The sequence below is a fragment of the Alligator sinensis genome, unplaced genomic scaffold, assembly GCF_000455745.1.
Source record: "Alligator sinensis unplaced genomic scaffold, ASM45574v1 scaffold351_1, whole genome shotgun sequence".
Classification (NCBI taxonomy): Eukaryota; Metazoa; Chordata; order Crocodylia; family Alligatoridae; genus Alligator; species Alligator sinensis.
In genome coordinates, this window is record NW_005842790.1 from 1 (window position 1) to 21,316 (window position 21,316).

At 41.9% G+C, this 21,316-nt stretch overlaps 1 protein-coding gene across 1 annotated transcript; it reads left to right on the plus strand.

Moving 5' to 3' along the window:
- Positions 1–3,439: 3,439 nt before the first annotated feature.
- STAT4 (signal transducer and activator of transcription 4) lies at positions 3,440–20,320 on the plus strand (the record flags this gene model as incomplete). The annotated part of the gene is made up of 12 exons (XM_025191140.1): positions 3,440–3,586; positions 4,074–4,255; positions 4,849–4,947; positions 6,862–6,997; positions 9,237–9,289; positions 11,863–11,957; positions 12,475–12,611; positions 13,239–13,430; positions 14,951–15,014; positions 15,119–15,199; positions 15,768–15,876; positions 19,132–20,320. Coding segments are annotated over 12 exons (1,322 nt in total), but the record flags the coding sequence as incomplete, so codon positions are not given.
- Positions 20,321–21,316: the final 996 nt, after the last annotated feature.

Here is a 21,316-nt window from a genome sequence, read left to right on the forward strand (position 1 = left end):
TGGCAAATTTTGGGGTAGCTGCAGCCTCCCCTGCCCATAACCACCCTCCCAGTGCTGCTGCTACCCGCCCCTGGCTCAGCTTGCCGGGAAGAGCCTGGTGTAACCCCAGCCCGCAGTGGCAGCCTGCCCTGCCCCACACAGATCAGGGGGGCACATGCCTCACATGCCCTCTTGGGATGCACGCAGCAGTAGGAGCCACCTCCCTTCCTCATGCCCCCCAGACAAGCCATAGCTCCATCCTGCACCCTGCCCCACCCCAGCTGGGCAGTGCCTGCCCCAGCTCTAGCCCCACTCCCTCCCTCACCACAGGGGCCTCAATCTGCACCTCCCACACCCCTTCCTTTCCCCCTCCTCTTCCACCACAACAGACTTACCAGCAGGACACTGCTCTTCAAGCTGCCCAGCTTGAATTGGATCAGTATTGGCCAATATGCCTCCTTACAAATCAGATATCGGTATTAGCCCCAAAAATCTTTATTGGTGCACTCATAATTAAAATGAAAAGATGTATTTTGTTTTGAGTTAGACCAGCATTAGACACTGCCTACCTACAGTGTTTTATTTCTTCATGGCCACCCAATGCTCTCATTTTCTCTTATGGGCTTGGCTGCCAGGCCTTCCTGTATTTTTCATGCTTGCGGTCTCACCTTTGCTACCTGGAGGATCATAACAGTCACATGACTGTGGATGCTGTATAAGAGAGAGGCCATGAGGCATCTGAACTACAAATCTCATAAGTCACCATAGGCAGACATGATTTCATGTCAAGTTGACTCAAACTGAAACACTTTTTGATTCATTTCAACAAATGAAAATGAAAGTGTTTTATTCAGGGATGTTGAAATGTTTTGTTATGATCAAAAATATCAAAACAAGACACTGTGTTATATCTTTATCTGTTTTTTACTTAGCTTTTTGTTTTGCAGAAAAAAAAATTATTTCAACATTTTTTCCTGAGCTAGGACAATAATAAAATTTCAAAGAAATAGTTTTGCATAGGACAAAAACATTGATCTTCACTCAGTTCCAGTGTTACATAAGGTAGTTTTCAGTTAAAGTTCATAATATTCTTGCCGAGCAGATTTTCTTTTATTTAAAGTAGTTTATTTTGATTTATACTAGTGTTGACTCAAAATTATTTAGTCTCTAATCATACAGCTGGATCCATGTGAGTGGACCTGTATGCTCACAGAGTGCCCTGGTTAATCATGTCTTAAGTAGTCACCTAGCCACACATTCAATTAATGGTATTATAACATGAGGAATAATATGTGTTATAATTTTATGGCTGGTTCCTAGCACACCTTTAATTGAACATGTAGCCGGTGCCCCCAGCCTCCGGAGCACACCTGAGAGAGCCCTTCAAGACTCCCATGTGTTCCAGAGGCTGGGAGTGCTGGTCAGCTGATGAGGCTGTCAGGCAGGGGAATGCAGGGAGCCAACGGCAGGGAGAGTCCGGGATCATGATCCTGGGTTCCCCCTGCATCAGCAGTGTGGCATGATGGGATCTGATAATCAGTCCCACAATCGCACTACCTGCCATGCACATGCGGCATGTCAGGAAGTGCAATTGTTGAGATCCCACATGAGATCTCATCACACCTTTAATTTAACATCTATCAGGAGCCTAAGTTTGTCAATAGGTCTTGGATCCTGCAGCTTTATGTGGTGGAAGCCTATGGCCAGACAGGGTCCCATAGTTTGGAACAACTTGTTGGGTCAGGGCCTTATACTGGAATGCCCTGCTCCCAGTTTGTGCACCATTTGTTGGAGCATAAGTTTGGATTTAGCTACAGATGCTGTACATTTATCTTACTTATAGAAGGGCCTCTCCTATTACATTCAGATTTATTCAGATCTTCTCCCTTTTCACAGTACAATGGGAAATAAGTGAACCCTGACTGCATGAAATGGAGGATTATTTAGAAGCTATACACTGTGTTTCTCCAACATTGCAAGATACTCTCTGACAGTTTTCTGATCCAAGTGCCCTCTCAGGACTTATATTTATTACTAACCCCCAGCATTCACAATCCATGCATTACTCCTCTGAAATTACATTATTTTTAAAAAATCTTGTGATTATCACAGGCAATCAAGTTTGGTTACTTTTATTTGCTCTCTGACTTTTTAGCCTTTAAGGTTTACATTATTCACGTATTTTGTCTGGTTTAAAGTCACAGCCAGTATATACTGCCAGTGGACAACTACTTCCCTTATTATTGTTGACCACACTGGGGAAGGATCAGAAGCAGCAGAGGCAGAATAACTCAAGGTGAAAATCCTTGTGATTTGTCCAGGACTGCAGTAGCTGCTAAACTTCTATCAATTTCTACCTTTTATGAATACAGACCTTCCTCTCCAAATATGTCTGTGGAAAAGTTTTGCAGATCTGCAGTTTAAAACACATCTAGTTATTCTCACTCTGTACTGGGAACTAGAATTAAGCATTTTTGGTTAACAGAAGGAGCCACTTGTTAGCGTTCCAGGCTGAAAGAGTGATTGAAAAAATATGCTAAGGCTACAGAAAGGAGCAGAAAAAATCCTTCTCATTTAGGCCTTAAAACTGGTAGCACAAGCATTCTGTTTGATTATTATAGCTTGTTCTTTGTTTCACACTACTGCTGATCCTGGGGCTCCAAGGAAATGAGACAGTGCAGCTGTGTGGTATCTTGAATAAGTAAACAGAATCTCTCCTGGGTAAGGTGGAGGCAGGGGAGTACATTTTCAATGGTATTTAGGTACCTAAAGATGCAGCTAGACTCTTAGTGAGGTTTTCAAAAGTACCTATGGACTTAAATTGCTTAAGCACTTTGGAAAACACCCCTAGGCACCTATCTGCATCATTAGGTGCCTAAACACTTTGGAAAATTTGTCCCAGAGGCAGAGAAATCTTTTACTTATTAATTCTGTTAGTTTTTCCACTTTAGTTGGGTGTATATTAAACCTTTGGGCTTAATAAATATTGTTCAAGGAGGTTTCATAGAAGTGGTTTACACCTCAGTTAAGTGAGAGTGGCATTTATTCAGAGCTGAATTTACAACATCAACTGCAAGCTCAGTAATACTGTTCCTTCATGGTTTAATGAGGTATAAAGGAAACTTTGTAAATTTATTTTTTGCCTTGTTTTCATTTTTGAAACAATGCTCCTCCTAGTCTCCTCCTCCCTGCACCCCTCCCCCCAACAAAGCTGGGGTTATTCCAGCTAAAGATTATACTAGGAATTGTAAAATTTGGCAGTTGTAGAAGAAAGCCAGCATTAGAGGAAGCTCAAACCTGATCTGCAGCTTTTGCAGTCCCCAACTGAATGCTAGATTGTAATTCTGCCCCTGCAGGTCTGTAGAATACTGAAGAGAAAGTGTGCAAGGAAACCATCTTTACTTGGTCTGTGAAGGGGTGCATTCCCTGTACACAGATTATTTGTTCTTGTTCCTTTCAGAGAGCAAATCACCTGAAAAAGGTAGAAGAACAGGGCAAAGCCATAACCTTGGTACCTTTTTACTGGCAGAGGAAATTCAGTATGCTGCAATGCAAGATGCACTACTAGCTCTGTGCATGGAAGAGAACAAGAACATGCATTCACTAGGTATATGCAGGAGCCAGTGGAGAGTTTGTGCCTGAGATGCAGCCTGTCCCTGCATCCAAGATGGTGCAGGAGGGCTCCTGACATCTGTTCATGCAATATGTACAATGTAGTCCTAAACACAAGAGGAGCTCTTGGACAGCAGAGAGACTGAGGGTTGCAGCTCAGGATTACCACGCCTGAGAGCTAATGGCCCCAAACTACCAAAGACCGACAGAATCTTTTAAGAAATGCGAATCTGTGTTTTACATTACAACTATCAATCAGGGAAGCAGCTTTTTTTAAAAACAAAACAAAATATGGGTTACAGAAAATACAGTTATTTTTGTTTCTTTATGAAAGTATAACACATTTAAAACAGTCTTTCTTGATGACTTCGGAAAACCACAAGAGTTCTAGACAGAATTTAAGGTCTTAAGCTCTTTTATCTCTTAAAAAAAACCCCACAGTTTCCACTGCTAAGTAATTCAATAGATGTATTTTCTTTCAGTGTTGTATACTCTGAGCAGTTTGGTTAATAATCAAGGTGCCAAAACAGTTTTAAATGTCAGCTGTGCTCACAATTGCATAAACTGTTTGCTCCCTCAGGGCCCTCATATGGTAACTGAAGAGCTGCACTCCATCAGCTTTGAAACTCAAGTCTGTCTATATGGATTAACCATAGATTTGGAAGTGAGTTGTTTTTGTTTGTTTTTTTAAGTTTTTTTATTTCAAACCAAGACAATATCTGTTGCTTATAAAATTTCCACGGTTTATGGGTAGAAGATGCCTTTTTTACATGTTTAGTTCAAAAACACAAATACTTATTTTTGTTTTAACTCTGATTTGCTGGGTACACTTCACTTAGGGATAGCATAGATACATCTTGTTTAGTAGAGAAATCAATGGCAGCCAAACTGAGCAATAAAGTCAATGGCAATTTCCTCTGAGTTCAGTAGAAGCAGTTTGCAATCCTCCAAGTGGCACCAAAGCACACAAAAGCTTTAGGAGCATATAATGCACTATGCCTATAGATACTACTGAACTTCAACGTTCACTGGGTTCCTGAGAAAGTATCTACTAGAACACAGATGAAAAATAAGCCAATGACAATACCTCACTAGATTTGTTTCAGGAATACAGGGAAAGGTAGAGCTGATGATAAGATCATTACAGTTTTTTTTAATATCATATTATTTTATTTGTTATAACTAATAATGCTCCAGTAATTTCCATGTTTGCCACATTTTGCAACACTCACATTCTTTATTTCTCCTTTTCACCAGACAAGCTCTTTGCCTGTGGTGATGATTTCCAATGTCAGTCAGTTACCTAATGCTTGGGCTTCTATTATTTGGTATAACTTGTCAACAAATGATCCTCAGGTAAGTCTTTAAATCCAAAACACAACCTTCCTATACCTTTCCAATCTCCGTTATCCACTTAGAAAACACATCCATTGGGGAAAAAAGGTGTTTTTTTTCATTATTTCTGATACTTCTAGGAAAATTAGCCATGTTTTCTATACATACCTTGTAAGTTATCCATATTTACATGTATAATAAAACCAAGTTTACATGGGGAATTGGCTGGCTCTTCGGATCATGATAGAATGCCCTTTTCTCTTCAGTTGATAGTTCAAATGTGACTTTGGTCAATACTGATTTGAAACTGTCACCATTTTCTTCCTATATTTTGATTTGTGTGAAGTGACTTAATAGTGTCTGATCAGTTCATAGGGGGCAAGTCACTAATGGCACTAAAAATTTGTCTTGATAAAGAGGGCAGTGCTGTAGATTTAAGTACCCTTTTATTCACTCAATATGGTTTCCCTAGAAGTTGGGCAGAAAGTGGAAGGTTGTATATGGAAATCTTGTAGTCCTGCATCTATCAGAAACAGATTTCTTGCCCTTGCTACTCTGATTGGAAACAGTTCCAGACACTCACAGCACAGACAGTTAAAAATCTCCCAAGTTCCATGGCCAATTTATACCTGTTTGTTTTTGGTGTCAACACTACTATTAACATACAAAGTTATTTTCCTTTCATAGTTATAAGCAAGGCCATATCCAAGGTTTAGGTTCTGTTTTTAACACACACATGCTGCTTAACAAAGTCTTATGAAAATAGTCATTAGTGGGTGCATCTATACGAGATGCTTTACTGCACAGTAAACATCCACGTACAGGCCTGCAAATGCAAGTAGCAAATTTACTCAAGATTAGTAACTTCACAGTAGTGCACGTGCTCCTGGTAGGACAGGCAGCAGAGGCAGGAGATTTCTCCCTGCCCCTGGGAGCTGCCTGGTGCCAGGGCAGGCTCCACCACTGGAGCCCGGGCAGGGACAATGTTCCTCTGCCCTGGCAGCAGAGATTTCCAGGAGACAGCTGTCTCCTGGTCCTTAGGCGAGCACCCAGGGGGAGCCTAGAGCTCCCCCTGGCTGCTGCAGAGACCGGTTGCAGGGCCACAGGGAGTAGGAGCAGTCTGCTGCTAGGAGCAGCAAATCTGCTACCTCATGCCTGTACATATAGACATGTGCCTAGGAGTGTTTACTCTCAAGTAGTTTACTTGAGAATAAACTGCTCCCAGATCTTTTGCACATGTAGATGCACCCAGTGTGTTCTAGACCAGTGGTGCTCAAGCTTTTAGCCCTGTGAGTGGTACAGGGCCAATTGAATGGTACAGTGCCAGTCCATAGGCCAGATCAAGCTTCACATGCTGGGATTGGACCCTGTGCTGCCTCTGTCCAGCCTCGGATGCCCAGATAGGGTTCCATCTGTCATCATATGGCCCCTGCTTCCTGAGATCAGGCTCTGTACTGCCCTATATGCCCAATCTAATGCACAGGACCCAGGGCTCCCCATGGGTCCAGAGCAGGGGCACTGGTCCCCTGCTGCCAATTTTTCAGACCCATGCGGAGCCCCGCAAGCTGGATGACATGGTGCTGGGAGCCAGATCTGGCCTACAGGCCAGGGGTTCTAGGTGTATGCTTAATGGAATCAATTTTAAAACAAAACAAAAAAACCCCTAATATTAGCCAAAGAATTCAACATTATAAACAATATAAAGCATCTAAAAGGTTAGTTACTACAGCTGGCATACTGAAATTTTGTTTATTCCAGATTAAAAATTGCCTTGCAAGAACATCTGCACTTAGTGGTTAGCTTTTCAGCTGAGTTATCTTAAGTCTCAGAAAATGGTGCTTTTAAAGTATATCTGAATTTCTTTTGCAGTCTGGGGCTTCCGTTATTTCACAGAGTGACTCACAATGTTTAAACAAAGCATTAATTCTATTTCAGAACTTGTCTTTCTTTAACAATCCCCCTGCTGCCACTTTGAGTCAGCTACTGGAAGTACTAAGCTGGCAGTTTTCATCATATGTTGGTCGTGGACTTAATTCTGAGCAGCTCAGTATGCTGGCAGAGAAACTGATGGGTAAGAAACCAGGAAACTATGAAAGCCATTCTCTTTCCATTTTCCTCTAAATATTAAACCTGACAGGCTAAGCTCTGTCCATGTGCAAGTTAGAAGTCAAAAACTGAGTCTGAAATGTCCCTCAGGTCCCCAGCTGTTAAGCTAATTCTAATTCAGGTTGTAAATACATAAATTGAGCTCCAGCAATCAGTAGTCACAGGTGACCATTTTTCTGTGAAACTTCTACTTTCCAGCATTTAGCTTATCAATGTCAACATGCATTAAAATATTTTGAAGAAAATAATACACATCAACTTATTCATGATCAATAGTTCATAGAGATCTCATAAACTTTTAAACTACTAACATAAATTAAAGGGAGTCAGAGTTGCATTAAACCCCAGCAAACTTTCTTAACAAATGTGTTAGGAAATAAAAAGAAAAAAGAAACCTAGTTTTTGTAGTTTAAAAAAAAACAAGATTCTTTTTAATTCTGGGCCCTTGTTTCCTGAGTGTAGAGTGGAGTCACTCCTACTATGCTGATGGAGCACCTGTGTAGACAGGAAGTGGTAGGGTTGTACAGATAATAGAAACCTTTAAGTGGCAGGAGAGAGAGAGGCAAATATCTGCCTGCCTGTTCTCCAAAAGAAGAGTACAGGCTCTGAATGAAGCTGATAGAATTAGAGAACTTGTTTTTTTCTGTACGTAAGTGGAGATAGTTAAGATGTTGACAAATCACAGGGGTTCTTTGGCTAAATTCTGGAAGCTGTGAGAGTGAGGAGATTTCTAAGGCTTAAAAAGGTGTAACCATATAATTAAAGCTGGAAATTAGTTGTTGAGTATAAAGGAAAGCTAGAACAAGGAAATGCTCATCAATAGATTAATAATAATAAAAAGATTCAGTTAGCATGGTTAAGGCATGGCAGTATCTTAGCCAACAGTACATAAACAAATGCTGTGGCCAGCGTTGTATCTGACCACTAAAGGTGTGTGAAGCAGGCCCTATTCAATATGGATTCGGATTTGGATTCTGCCCGAATCAGGGACAGTGATTTGATTCATTGATTTGGATCACCGTCCCTGATTCAATTCGGCTGAATCTGAAGATTCAATGCCGATTTGGAGAATCAGTGATTTGGACATAGACACAGCTTTAAAAAAAATTTTCTACATACCTTGAGGTAGCAGGTGCGGCTCATGATAGCTGCAATGCTGGGGCGCAAGGAGCATCCCACAGGAGTGCGAGGGGGCCCTCCATGTGCTCAGCAGCGAACCTGGAAGTGGACCGGAAGTACTTCCAGTCCACTTCCAGTTCTGCCGGGGAGCATGCTGGGGAGCCTCCCCCGCTCAGCAATCGGCCGCAGGGGAGCCCGGGTGTCTCCCTCCCCTCCCCCAGACTCAGGAGGCACCAGTCACCGAGCCAGGGGGCCCCCCCAGTGCACTCCCTGATGGACCTGGAAGTGGACTGGAAGTGCTTCTGGTCCATTTCTGGGTCTGCTGCCAAGCGCCCTGGGAAGCCCCATTCACCCCACCATCACAGCATTCATGAGCCGCCTGCTACCTTGAAGTATGTAGAAAAAACAGTTAAAGCTGTGTCTGTGTCTGAATCGCCAAATCTTTCTGAATCTCTCCAAATCAATTTGGAGAGTTCCGATTTGATTCGGAAAGATTAAAGGGTCCTCTGATGCGATTCAGATTTGGAGATTCGGCCACCAAATTGGGCCAAATCTCTGCTGAATTGAATCAGGGACCGAAGCTTCGTACAGCCCTACTGACCATATTTGACTCCCACCATGAATGCCCAGGTACCCATCCACAGCTCAGTCAAGTAAGGGTAACCTATAGCATGAGCCCAGAGCAGGGCTTGAATGCATGCCTTCATAGTTATAGCAAGATGCCTTAGCTACCCTGGCATAGAACTTTATTTCTTAGCATTAATCAAGAAGTAAATTAGTAAGGACATATGTATCAGAAAAAAAATTACTACAACTTTGAACAGAAAGCCTCAAGACAGGAGGAAACTGATGAGATTTGGACATAAGGGACATGGTTTATCTGGCAGTGTAGAACAGAAGTCCAAAATTGTTTAAGGTATAGTTGGGATGATCAAACTGCAGGTCCAGGTTCAGACTAATTTGGCTTGTGATATTATTCTGTTCAATGTCATGTATAATGCAAATGTTTTTATATTGATGTGTCACAAACAAATTGATTTCAGGAACTTTGTACTAATTGATTCACATTTCTTTTTAAATTTTAGGGCAACAAACTAGTTACAGTGACTATCAACTGTCCTGGGGAAAGTTCTGCAAGGTATGGTTGTGAAAAGAAAATTACAGTGCTCTTTAAGTGCTTGAATGAAGGACTGATTTTACCTAATTAATCTCAGGCCCCTGACAGACATTAATATAATCGCAGGATTAGGATCCAAGGAATTTTATGCCCAATCCCCAAAATCGTGCAATCTGTCATGCCAGTCATGCATGGCAGGGCACATGATCTTAGGGGTTGGGCAGTTACTCAGATCCAGATCATGTGACTGATGGCATACAGGGATCTCAGCATTCTGATTTTTGAGATGGGGCTCCCCATGTTCTGGTGGCTGATACCCAAGATCAAGCAAGAGACAGCCCAGAGTTCTGAACCAGGGTGCAGGGCTGCCTCCTACCCGATCCCGAAGGCAGGGCTCCTTATGCCCCTGCATGTTTCCATTCTTGCTGTGCAGCCTGCATGCAGTGTAGAGGGCACAGCATTTGAAACTGTTGGGGTTTGGAGAGTCCATCACCTCCCCCTGTATCTAGCACGTTTCCTGCCTTGCCCTACAGCTCATGTGTAGGTACAGGGCAAGGTGTATAAAAGTGCCAGATGCAGGAGAACTGATGGGCTGCCCTTCACACCCAGTATGTTTCCTGCCTTGCTCTGTAGCTCATATGTGAGGTGGAGGACAAGGCATTTAATAGTGCAGAGCACTGGGGAGTCCATCTGCTTCCCATGTGCCTGGCACATTTCCTGTCTTGCCCTGCACTCCACGTCTTGTCATGTGTGGCTGCAAGGCAAGGCAGACCATGCCATATGTTCAAATTAAAATGCTAGACAAACCAGCCACTAAGATGTTTCACACTAAATCCTTATGGCTAGTTTGCAACTTTACATCATCATAAATTAGTTGAATATGTGGCATGTTGCCATTAATCACATAATAAATATAACATCTGTCCCAGTAACAAATCTCCTAACTGAAAGCTAAAGGGCAAGGCCTGACATCACAATGGGTTACCCTTATCAGGATTTCCAGGCCCAGGGTTCTTACATTAATTCTAAAATATTACTTGATGGAAAGAACAAATGGAGTTTCTTAAAGTAAAAAGGCTGGGTGAGATGAGTTTGTGTCCTAAACCAGGGTTCATGCTAGAGGTGCACCGATATATTGGTCCAAATCATATCGGCACCAATAAAAGGAAAATTGACATTATCAGCAACAAGCTTTTTTTGGCTGATGTGGCCAGTAATGTTGCCAATAAATGCCATGTGCATCTGCACCCTGCATACAGCGAGCCCAGCAGCTTGCAGAGCAGCATCCAGGTGGTAAGTCTTTTGGGGGGAAAGGGGGAAGGGAGGAGCATGGGGTGGGGGCAGATCCAGGCCCCTGCAGTGAGGAAGGGAGTGGAGCTGGGGCTAGGGCAGATGCTGCCCAGCCAAGGCAGGGCACAGGCCAAAGCTGTGAGTGGGGGAGGGGGACGCATGACAGCACTGGGAGGGAGGGCTACAGTGAATTCTGGCATGGCTACAGCCCACCCTATAGCCCCCCCTCCCCACCCCAGTGCAGCCCTAGTGCAGCCCCAGCCCAACCCCCCCTACTGGGAAGAACCTGGCACTGCCCCCAGCCCCAGCCCACAACAGCAACCTGCCCTCACCCCACACACAGATCAGGGGAACACACACCCTGCTTCTCCTTGTGCCCCCCAGACAAGCCTCTTGTGGCTCCGTGTTGCACCCTGCCCCAGATGGGCAGCACCTATCCCTGCCCTAGCCCCACTCCCTAACCACAAGGGCCTTGATCTACTCCCCCATGCCCCTTTCCCTGCCCCTTCCCACCCAGACTTAGCAGCCAGATGCTGCACTCCAAGCTGCCAGGCTGCATATTGGCAATCAGATCGGTAGCAGCCAATGCAGCTCATTAATAATTGGCCATCAGTATCGGCCCTACATTTTTTTATCAGTGCACCCTTAGTTTAATGCCTATTTACTCCACATAATGGTCATCAATATAGAATCAGTGGCTTGGACATTAGCCGGTCAGCTTATCTGAATCTTCCTGGTACATTCCAGTCAGCTAATGACTTATTTAAGTGAACATCATATCATTAATTTGAGCCAGACCCTGACCATCATTTAAGAGGTTATATATGGATTCTGTTAATAAAGGACACAGTAAATTATTCCAAATACTCATGTGTGACCTAAAGCAGGGCTACTTGAAAAACTGACAGGATCTAAGTCTATTAATATATCTAAGTTACTTTGGTGTAAATCAGACAAAATACTGATCATATTCATACTACTTACTCATTATTTAAAATATAATTGAAAATTCTTGTAAGGAAAGTCCAGCTTGTCCCATGTGCTGTGCAGTCTTGAAATGTAATTTCATGAAGCAGAATGTGATGTAGATACACATTTTTCTTTTGGGAGAGAATAAATGGGAGCACTTCTAGGAAAGTTCTTGAAATATAAGTTATATCATATAGATATTTTATTTTTCCACATGAATAGATTATTTGAATTACTGGTTTGAAAAAATCTCTCTATCACTGTCACTTACATAGGAACTCCTGATATGGATACTGTGTCAAAAAAATTGTCAGTATCTTTTTTTTAACCAATAGGAACATTTACCTGGAAAGTCATTCACTTTTTGGGTATGGCTGGAAGCAATACTGGACCTAATTAAAAAACATATTCTTCCTCTCTGGATTGATGGGTAAGCAATATACTAGCAACTGCACATTAATTTAACGTGCGTCTTATTTGTCCATTATCTGTATTAAGGTTGTATCCAGTACTTCAGAAAATAATTTTGAAAGACTAAGGAATGTTTTAGCCATGCCATATTTTGTGCAATTATTTATTTCATGGCAAAAAGTTAATAAAGAACTTTATTGAGACCTATTTAAATTGAATATTCATATTACTCTTTTAAAGACACAGTTAGCTTACATTCAAGGATTATGATAAATTTTGTCATGCTGCATTCTGCTGTGGGCCCAAGGTTGTGATCCTCCACAGGTGAAACTCGCTAACTTTGTGTGGGTGGTCAACTTCATCTGGGTAGCTAACTTCATTTGTGAGGTCTACAAGATTGGATCATACTAAAATCAGCTTTTCACCTTGATTGGCACAAATCTAGTTTTGCTGCATAAAAGCTGACCAAATGAATGCCGTAGACTAGATGTGATAATTATCCCCATAAATAAAGCCAGGATTTTTTATACTCATAGGTATATAATGGGATTTGTGAGTAAGGAGAAAGAACGAATTTTGCTCAAGGACAAGATGCCTGGAACATTTTTATTAAGGTTTAGTGAAAGCAATTTGGGAGGAATTACCTTCACCTGGGTGGACCACTCAGAAAATGGTAAGTGCAATATAAAGCACACAAATAAACAAGGCAGAACTCAAAGTCCTAGTCATTTGTCAGGAGCATTAACTGTCGTAAAGGGAACAGATTGTTTTAAAATTCAAATTAATATGTTGCAACCATCTTAGACAGTTTTGAAAAGGACTGTTTATCATATCACAGTCCTGTTTTGAGACCAATATTATTGTCTTATAAAATAAAAATGAAACCCCTTCAAATAAATGCAACAGTCCAGATATTTTATGGAGTGTAAATCAGCATCATTCAGCTAAAATCAGTGGGTTGTGTCAGTTAACACCACTTGATCTGACCCTGTATGTTTTACTAATTACCGTTCCCTGTGGGGTATATGGATTCTGACCTGAAAATGATAGGCTTCACAATTCTTTGGAGTAAACAGGAAAAGCTTCTGTTGGGTTCAGCTGGAATTGCATCTGTTTACTCCAGGGAAAAATTTGGCCCACTGTGTGCAAAAAGGCTTTCCACAATAATTTGAGTGACACGAATCCTGCATTATGTATAAATTCCAGGCAACCTTAAGTGTGAATGAAAGGTGAAGCATGTTGCTGATTATGACTGGCAAGCTATTTGCCTATTAACAATTCTGCTCTTCATATCATGCAGGAGAAGTAAGATTCCACTCAGTGGAACCCTATAATAAAGGTCGTTTAACTGCACTACCATTTGCTGACATTCTGCGGGATTACAAAGTTATTATGGCAGATAATGTTCCTGAAAACCCTCTGAAATATCTGTATCCAGACATCCCCAAAGATAAAGCTTTTGGCAGATACTACAGCTGTCAGCCAAATGAAGGTTAGGCTTTGTTTTCTATGTTTAATGTTACTTTTTTTAAATTATAAATTCAGAAGATACTCAAAAATGTTTTTATGTGGAAAACAGATTTAGATGCTTCTGTGAGAACTGTACTTGCTTTTTTTGTTTACTCTGTCTCTTGTTTAGATATGTTGTCCTAGGAATTTATTATCTAAGCATAAGGCAAAAAAGGAAGAACTGTGGGGTTTTTTTTCTATGTTTATACAACATCTAGCACAGGGGTAGGCAATCCCCAGCACAAAGGTGTGGTACCTTGGGGCAGAAGGCAGGGAAAGGGCTGGGGTTCTGCGGCCACAACAAGAACTGGGCCCCTCATGGCTGTCCTGCATCACATCAACATCTTACAAGTTGAGGTTGTAGGTGTTTTTGGCACTCTGCCTAAAACCACTGCCAACCCCTGAACTAGTACAATGGGATTGTGATCTGTGATCCCTCAGTGCAACTGCAATACAAACACCAAACAATGATACACACAGAGAGGCTAAGAAATACATCTCTCTGTAAAAGCAATAATATTGTAGGAAGTCTATTCTGCTTACGGTTCACAAAAATAAATGTACTTTCAAATAATATTTCTGTGCCAGTTTTTTTACTATATTATTATCGTTTCTGCTTCTAAAGTCTTTCTGCTTCCGTGTTTGAGCAATTATGTTGCACTGTCATGTGCTGTTTCTGCAGGTCTAAGAATTAGTCACTTGAGATTTCAGGAACTTAACATTATTCAAGCAGTTCATAGAACAACTTAGAATTCTAGGGGCAGATCAGCTGTAAGCCCATGGAAAATACATTGACTAAGACTGCCAGTCAAGATTAGTTAAGAAGGTGCACAGTCTCATCTTGTCTCATGATATGTTTTAGACAAGTTCTTTTTTGTATATATTTTGTACATACATCATAAACTTGCAATAAAAATATAGCATCTGTCTTTTCTTAGAAAAAGAACATTAATCTGGATTGGTAGATACAACTTGTTGGATACAACTTCAGATGATTCAGTGGTCCTCTTATGCCAATGCAAAATTTGGTTCCTAGACAATATTCAGAGACTAATATTTGGGAGTCTTTCATATTAATTTAGTGAGTTTAGGCTCTGGTCCTCTGAAAACTCATACATAGGTTTAACTTTATGTATGTGAGTAGCCTCACTGAAGTCAATATATAGATGCATATTTGGGTTTTTGGATTGGGAACTAAAGGCTGAAACATGCAAAAACTTTAGCATCTAACTCCAGTCACTTAAGTAGTCTCCATAACTTCAAAGAATGTAAGTGAGCATAGTCACTTATGTACAGAAGCCATTCCAGGATTGAGCCTTATCTTGGCAATTTACCCTGTGTATAGCCATCTGCTCATTGCCTACTTGTAATTAAACAACTTTTTATGTTTCCTTTTTTAGCCCATATTGTCTGCAGATTTTAAAATATTTGTATCAAATATCAGTAGATACTAAGACTAAAAACGTTAGAGCATTTATTTTTTCTAACTTTCTTTCATTTTAGTCTCAAGACCTACAGAAGGAGTCAAAGGTTATGTTCCCTCTGTATTTATCCCAATCTCCAAAATGTAAGTAAATCTCAGGGCACCTATGTACTTTGAGTGTTATTGAGTAAAACTACATGCACTTTCCCCACCTCTTTCCTTTTTTATACCATTTTCCCCATGGATAGACCTGCTCATGACAACACAAAGATATACGGCCTTCATTTTTCCAGTCCAGAGACAAGAAGGACTAGCCAGAAGTGCTCAGTGTAAGACAGGACTAAGTAAAAGTAAAGTGGGCATTGAGCCACCTTATGCTCTCATATTCAGGATGTTGTCCAGGTGTTGGGAAAGGCATTCTGCATAAATTAGTATAGTATATAGTATTTAGGTTACTTTAATCTATATCATCTTAAAATAACCTTCAGGAGCCATTATAGAGCTGGGCTCCAAATTCTTTCCTTTATCACAACTCATCTCAAGAGACCAGAAGGTGGTAGTGATGTAGCAACAATGTCACCTGAGGATGTCCCTATGCAGGCAGAATTGGCAAAATAAACTTTTTTTAGGACTCCTTTGGCCTGCTGGAATAGAATAAAGTGTACAATGTTCCATTAAAAGTATGACCCTTTGCTGGCTAATAAGAAACTGGCATGCATCTATACAGTAATCAGTGGGCCCCTTCATTGGTAAATCAGTTAAATTTGTAGACAGGTCCACTATAGAATAATAACTGCAGTTCCTGCATCCCTTATTGATGCAGTAAATTACAATGGGATTTCTTCCTAGCATTTCCAAGTCATTTTAAAGATTATTTTTCTTTGTTTTTCTTTTAAGCCTAAATGATTCCACAGATCCACATTCTCCATCAGATCTTCTTCCCATGTCTCCAAGTGTTTATGCTGTGCTGAGAGAACACCTAAGTCCCACAGTAATTGAAACTGCTGTATGTGGAAAGTTTTTCTATTCATAATTTTTATACAAAGTAGATGGGTTACATAACACAGAAAGTAAAAATTCCAATTGGGAGAAATGCTGCTTTTGCAATGCCAAGGGTTAATTTTAGTTATCACTGTTAAAAATATATATCTCAGCACTAGTTATCATACAGTGAAAAGGAAGATAACGCTGTTATTTCCTACTGTAAATACAGTAAAATTCTGTGGTATGTTAGAAAACTGTGTGTGGTAGGAAATGGTGTCTTTTTCATAGGCACTATAGTACTGTGAATTTTATACAGGCAACCCCCATTTAATGCTGTTTCACTTAGCGCTATTTCGCTATAACACTCATTTGAAATTGATACCTGATTTCACTTAGCACTCAGCAAGATTCGTTATAACGTTCACAGTTGCCATCTTGGGTCATTAAAAACAACTGTGGTCACCATCCTGGGTCATCATATACTTTCGATTTCACTTAATGCTCGTTTCGCTTAACACTCTGTTTTTCAGGAACAAATTAAGAGCGCCAAGTGGGGGTTGCCTGTATCTTAGACATTTTCCATGCAAGGATCTCAAACTTCTTTATATATATTAATTTAAGTCTCACCACACTTTATACCACAGCTGGTGTAATACAGTTCAACCCAAAGTCAGCTACACTACCTTATAACAGTGAAGGGTCTAACAGGATGTTATCAGAGAAACAAAACACTCTTGGCTTAAAAGATTTATAAGAAAACTTCCTGTTTTGAGTCCAGGATTACATTACATATATGCATTCACTGATTTATGATCTAACACTGCTTATGTCTTTAAGGCATTCAGTTCTCCTTCAAATGACCTTTTTAAAAAACACACAGTACAGACTGTGGCAGAACTGAAACTACCCTAATGGTATGCCTACATAGCATTACAGAGTGTTAGGAGGGCCACCCTGAAAACCACCTGCGTGCTTGCTTGAAAAAGTATGCTATGTATCTGCTGTCATGAGCACACCCAATACTGAAAACCTGTGAGTGGCTGTAGGCATGTGCCAGAAAGTAGCTACATGACATCGTTTCTGAGTAGAAACAAGCAGATGGAGCATGTGCTCATGGCAGCACTCTTTAGCACCTTCTGATGCAGTGTAGGCATGCCTGTGGCTCCTGACACTGCCAACCTCCTGGTGTAGAATCACGGTTTGTTAATGCAGAGCAAACTGAAAGGTTACTGAAGAAGCCAAATATATTCCTTTTCTGTACTCCCTCTTTCCCCAACTAGCACCCTGATCACCTAACTAAAAAAACCCTGGGATTTCAAAAACAACCCAGATTATTGAAATACCAGTTTTCTTTAAAATCCATCTTTAAAAATCACTGTCCCTTTCAAAATTATTTTTTTAAAGTCTCCTGATCCATGTTATTAACTTAACTTTGTATTATGTGTGTCAGGAGTATTGCAGAATTCTGAACTGCCTTATTTATGCCATTGCTGAACTTTCATTTCACTTAGCATTAAGTTAGTTTAATATTTTGTTTATAGTCAGAGATTTCTGGAAACTAGTTCTTCCAATCTAACAATGAGACTCAAAAAGCATTCCCTACCTACAACATGTCTGCAGTGCTCACTATATTCCTTTGTATCTTCTCCCTTGATCCCTTTGGTGGATTGTTTAGGATCACAGGATCATAGGAAAGTAGGGCTGGAAGGGACCTCAAAAGGTCATCTTGTCCAGCGCTCTGCTCAAGGCAGGATCATCCCCGACTAAATCATCCCAGCCAAGTGTCTGTCCAACCTGCTCTTAAATATTTCCAAAGATGGAGATTCCACAATTTCTCTTGGTAGCCTGTTCCAATGCTTGACCATCCTCATGGTCAGAAAGTTCCTCCTGATCTCCAACCTAAATTTCCTCTGCTACAGCTTAAAGCTGCTGCTCCTACTTCTGTCCCCTATGGTCACAGAGGAAAGCCTACCCCTATCTTCATTCTCTCTATGATCCCTCTTCAGGTATTTGAAAATGGTTATCAAATCCCTCCTCAGTCTTTTCTTCTTCATACCAAATAATCATAGTTCTCTCAGACTTTCTTCCTAAGTCTTGCTTCCCAGGCCCCTCTTCACTGGACTCTAGAATCTGTCCACATTCTTGATGTGTGGGTCCCAAAGCTAGACACAGCCCTCCAGGTGAGGCTTCACCAGTGCTGACTACAGCAGAAATGTTTAGGTTGAGAGGAAGAGAAACAGGATCTGAGGGGACAAGTAACTTGCTGATGGAATGCCTGGGTGCTTCTAAATAGTGTGGGGCAGGTTGCAGGGTTATGCTGGAAATGCTGATTAATCTGGGTTCTGGTCAGAGGCGGGTGGGAATCAGGGAAACTGAACTCTGGCCTTTGCAGGTTTAATTTAACACTTCATGTTTGACTCGGTGTAAGTGGGAATGTTAGGGGAGTTCACAAGTGTTGTCTTAAATCAAACCACACTCTCAGCAGCAAGCTTTGACAGTCAAATCAAATGGGTCTCTCCACCTTTGAAAGGGGAGGAGATCACAATGCAGGGCATAGAAGATTAGAGTGAGAAGCTGCAGTGGCAAGGCAGGAGGGCACACCCCAGGTCACATTATAAGAGTTTTAACAGCAGCAGCTTTTGACAGTTTTCCAGCAAGCCCCTAATCCACCTAAGAGACATGATATGCATTTTAAAAATCCTGTTGTACCCAGGCTTGGGCCTCAAGGACCACAGAAAAGTGTTTACATTTAAGAAAAGTTATTTATGGTGTACTCCCTCACCCACACTATATATTCAAACAAAAAAGGACCTAAAAACTATTAGACAGTCTCTAGATCAGTGATTCTCAACCAAGTTGTTTTGGCACCCTGAGGTGCCTTGAGGTTATTTCAAGGGTGCTGCAGGGTCCATGCAATGTTACCACTGTTAGATGTGCAAACATGACTCCCAAGATAAACCTAGAGTTTTCAAAGAGGAATCCATAGGGTTGTGGTCTTTCCTAGTTCTTTGCAATGGAAGAATTGCTCTATTATTTTTCTGTAGTCAAAAAACAGGTGTAAAACTAAGAGCTGGCTTTTTCCAACGTGTGCCTTGAGTCTAAAAACATCTAGACAGGGTCTAGAACAGGGAAGCATTACATGCATTAGAGTTTTAGCTGTTTGCACTATGACTACCAGCTGTAATGGCAATTCCCTTTAGAAATGCGGGACTTGATTTGCATTTTAATGAGTATCAATAACTACCTTACAGCTGGTGTCTTTCTTTTTCTCTTCTAGCTGAGTCCTCCATATTCAGCTGACTGAAGTTCTGATACATTGAAGAACAAGGAAGCCTATGAAAAATGAAAATGTTATTTAAAAAAAAAGTAAATTTTGCTTTGTACATAACTGCTTCCTGGAAGTCAACACAATGCTCTTTCTTGGGCTTATGTCCACTTTCAAATCCATATGATCCGTCTCCATACTAAAGTCAATGGAGTCATGAATTACTGTGGCACCTTTTGGAGCTTGGCCTGCTACCCTTTACTCAGGTGAGCATTACTGTGGAAGTCAATGGGCCAAATCCTTCTCTGACATGTATGCTAGGTGTGCATTTGGTTTATGAGAATTAGGGATCACTGAAAATAAGACTTAATGTAGAATGAAGATGTTATCTTCATGAAAAAATTGGAAAGCAAAATATTAGGCTAACTGAAGAGGCTTTAGATGTTTTCAGAAAACTGGGGAGTTTGTTGTTTAGATTTTTGTTATAATGTCTCTTTTTTGGTTCTTATTTTAAATTAAAGGCCTTTGTTAGGCTGATTAACCAACACATGTCATCAATCACTTTTTACTGCCATGAACTTTTAGCTTAAGGCTAGATTTTATCTTCCTGAAATAAAACCCCTTGTGGAGGAAAAGAAAGGGGGAGAAGGGAAGCCTGGAAAGTGGAGACAGCTCTAGAAACTCTACAGGCACTAAATTTTAGAGGTCACAATCTCTTTTTGTCTATAGTATGCATTTGGGAGGCTTTATTAACTGCTTTACAGTTTTGCAGGACGGTTGTGAAGCTAAATCTGTTCATTAGAAAAGCCTAGAAAGAACAAAAGCAATCCTTATTCAATACAGGGTTTGGATGTTCTTGCTATGCAATAAATGAAGCCTTAGGGGCACACTTTAAATGATTACAAGAATGCTGAGTAGCTTCTTCAGATGCTGAGCACTAACCAGCTTGTGTATATCTGGTGACAAGTTACAAAGGGCCAAATGCCCTGGGATATGGATAAAAATTAGAGGTTGCATTGTATTGGTACGGATATAAAGAAAACTGGCTGTATCGGATATTGGCCCAATGGGGCCGATAACCTGGCCGATAAATGCCTGTGCTGCATGCAGCCACAGCGCAGCACTCAGGCACCAAGGACCACAGCTGGCAGCATTGAGAGTTGCCTCCAGCTGGTAAGTCAGGTGTGGTGGAAGGGGAGGAGGAAGGGAAGGGGCGTGGTGGGGGCGCAGATTAATGCCCCCTGCAGTGAGGGAGGGTGCTGCCCCGGGGTGGGGGGTGGCAGAGAGGCAGCTCCCGCCACTGCTTGAACCCTGTGAGGGCATGGAGGGGGGGCATGTGCCCACTGGATCTGCATGGGGCAGGCTGGGCTGCACCGGTGGCTGTGCGGGGCTTTTCTTGGTGGGGGCTGGGCTCAGAGCGGGTGTCAGCAGCACTGGGAGGATGCTGCATCCACCCCAAATTTCACCACCACTCTGCTCCCAGCGCTGCCGCTGTCAGGTGCCCAGCAGAGCCCTGGCTCAGTGCCCTGCTTCCACCCACGTGCCGGAAAGAGCCAGGGCTGCGGTGGTCAGTTGGCAGCAGCAGTGCTGGGAGCAAAATATGAGGTGGATGCAGCATCCTCCCTGAACCACTGGCGCCCGCTCGAAGCTCAGCCCCTACTGAGAAGAGCCCTGCACAGCCCCGGCTGCAGCCCATGCAGGTCCAGGGGGCATGTGCGCCCCCACCTCATGCCCTCCCAGGGTGCAAGCAGCTGCAGGAGCCGCCTCCCCCCACGAGCCCCGTCTCCACACCCCGCTCCCTGCCCCGCCTGGGCAGTGTCTGCCCCTGCCCCCTCCCTCACTGCGGGGGGCGTTGATCTGCCCCCCCATGCCTGTTCCCTCCCCCCTCTCCTTCCACCACACCGGACTTACCAGCTGGGGGCAGCTGTATCAGAAATCAGATTGGTATTGGCTGATATGCCTCCTTAAATATCGGCTATCAGTATCGGCCCCAAAAATCTCTGTCGGTTCATCCCTAATAAAAATAAATAAGTGGTAATTTGACCTTTTTGTTTCAGTCACAATAGATTTAACTGTCTTTACGCAGAACTGTCTGTTGCAAATTTACCAAGATCTACATTACTCTTAACAATAGGCATCCAAAGGCTTCCTTTAAAGTATTGACTCTGAACACACTTAATTATGCATGCATAATATG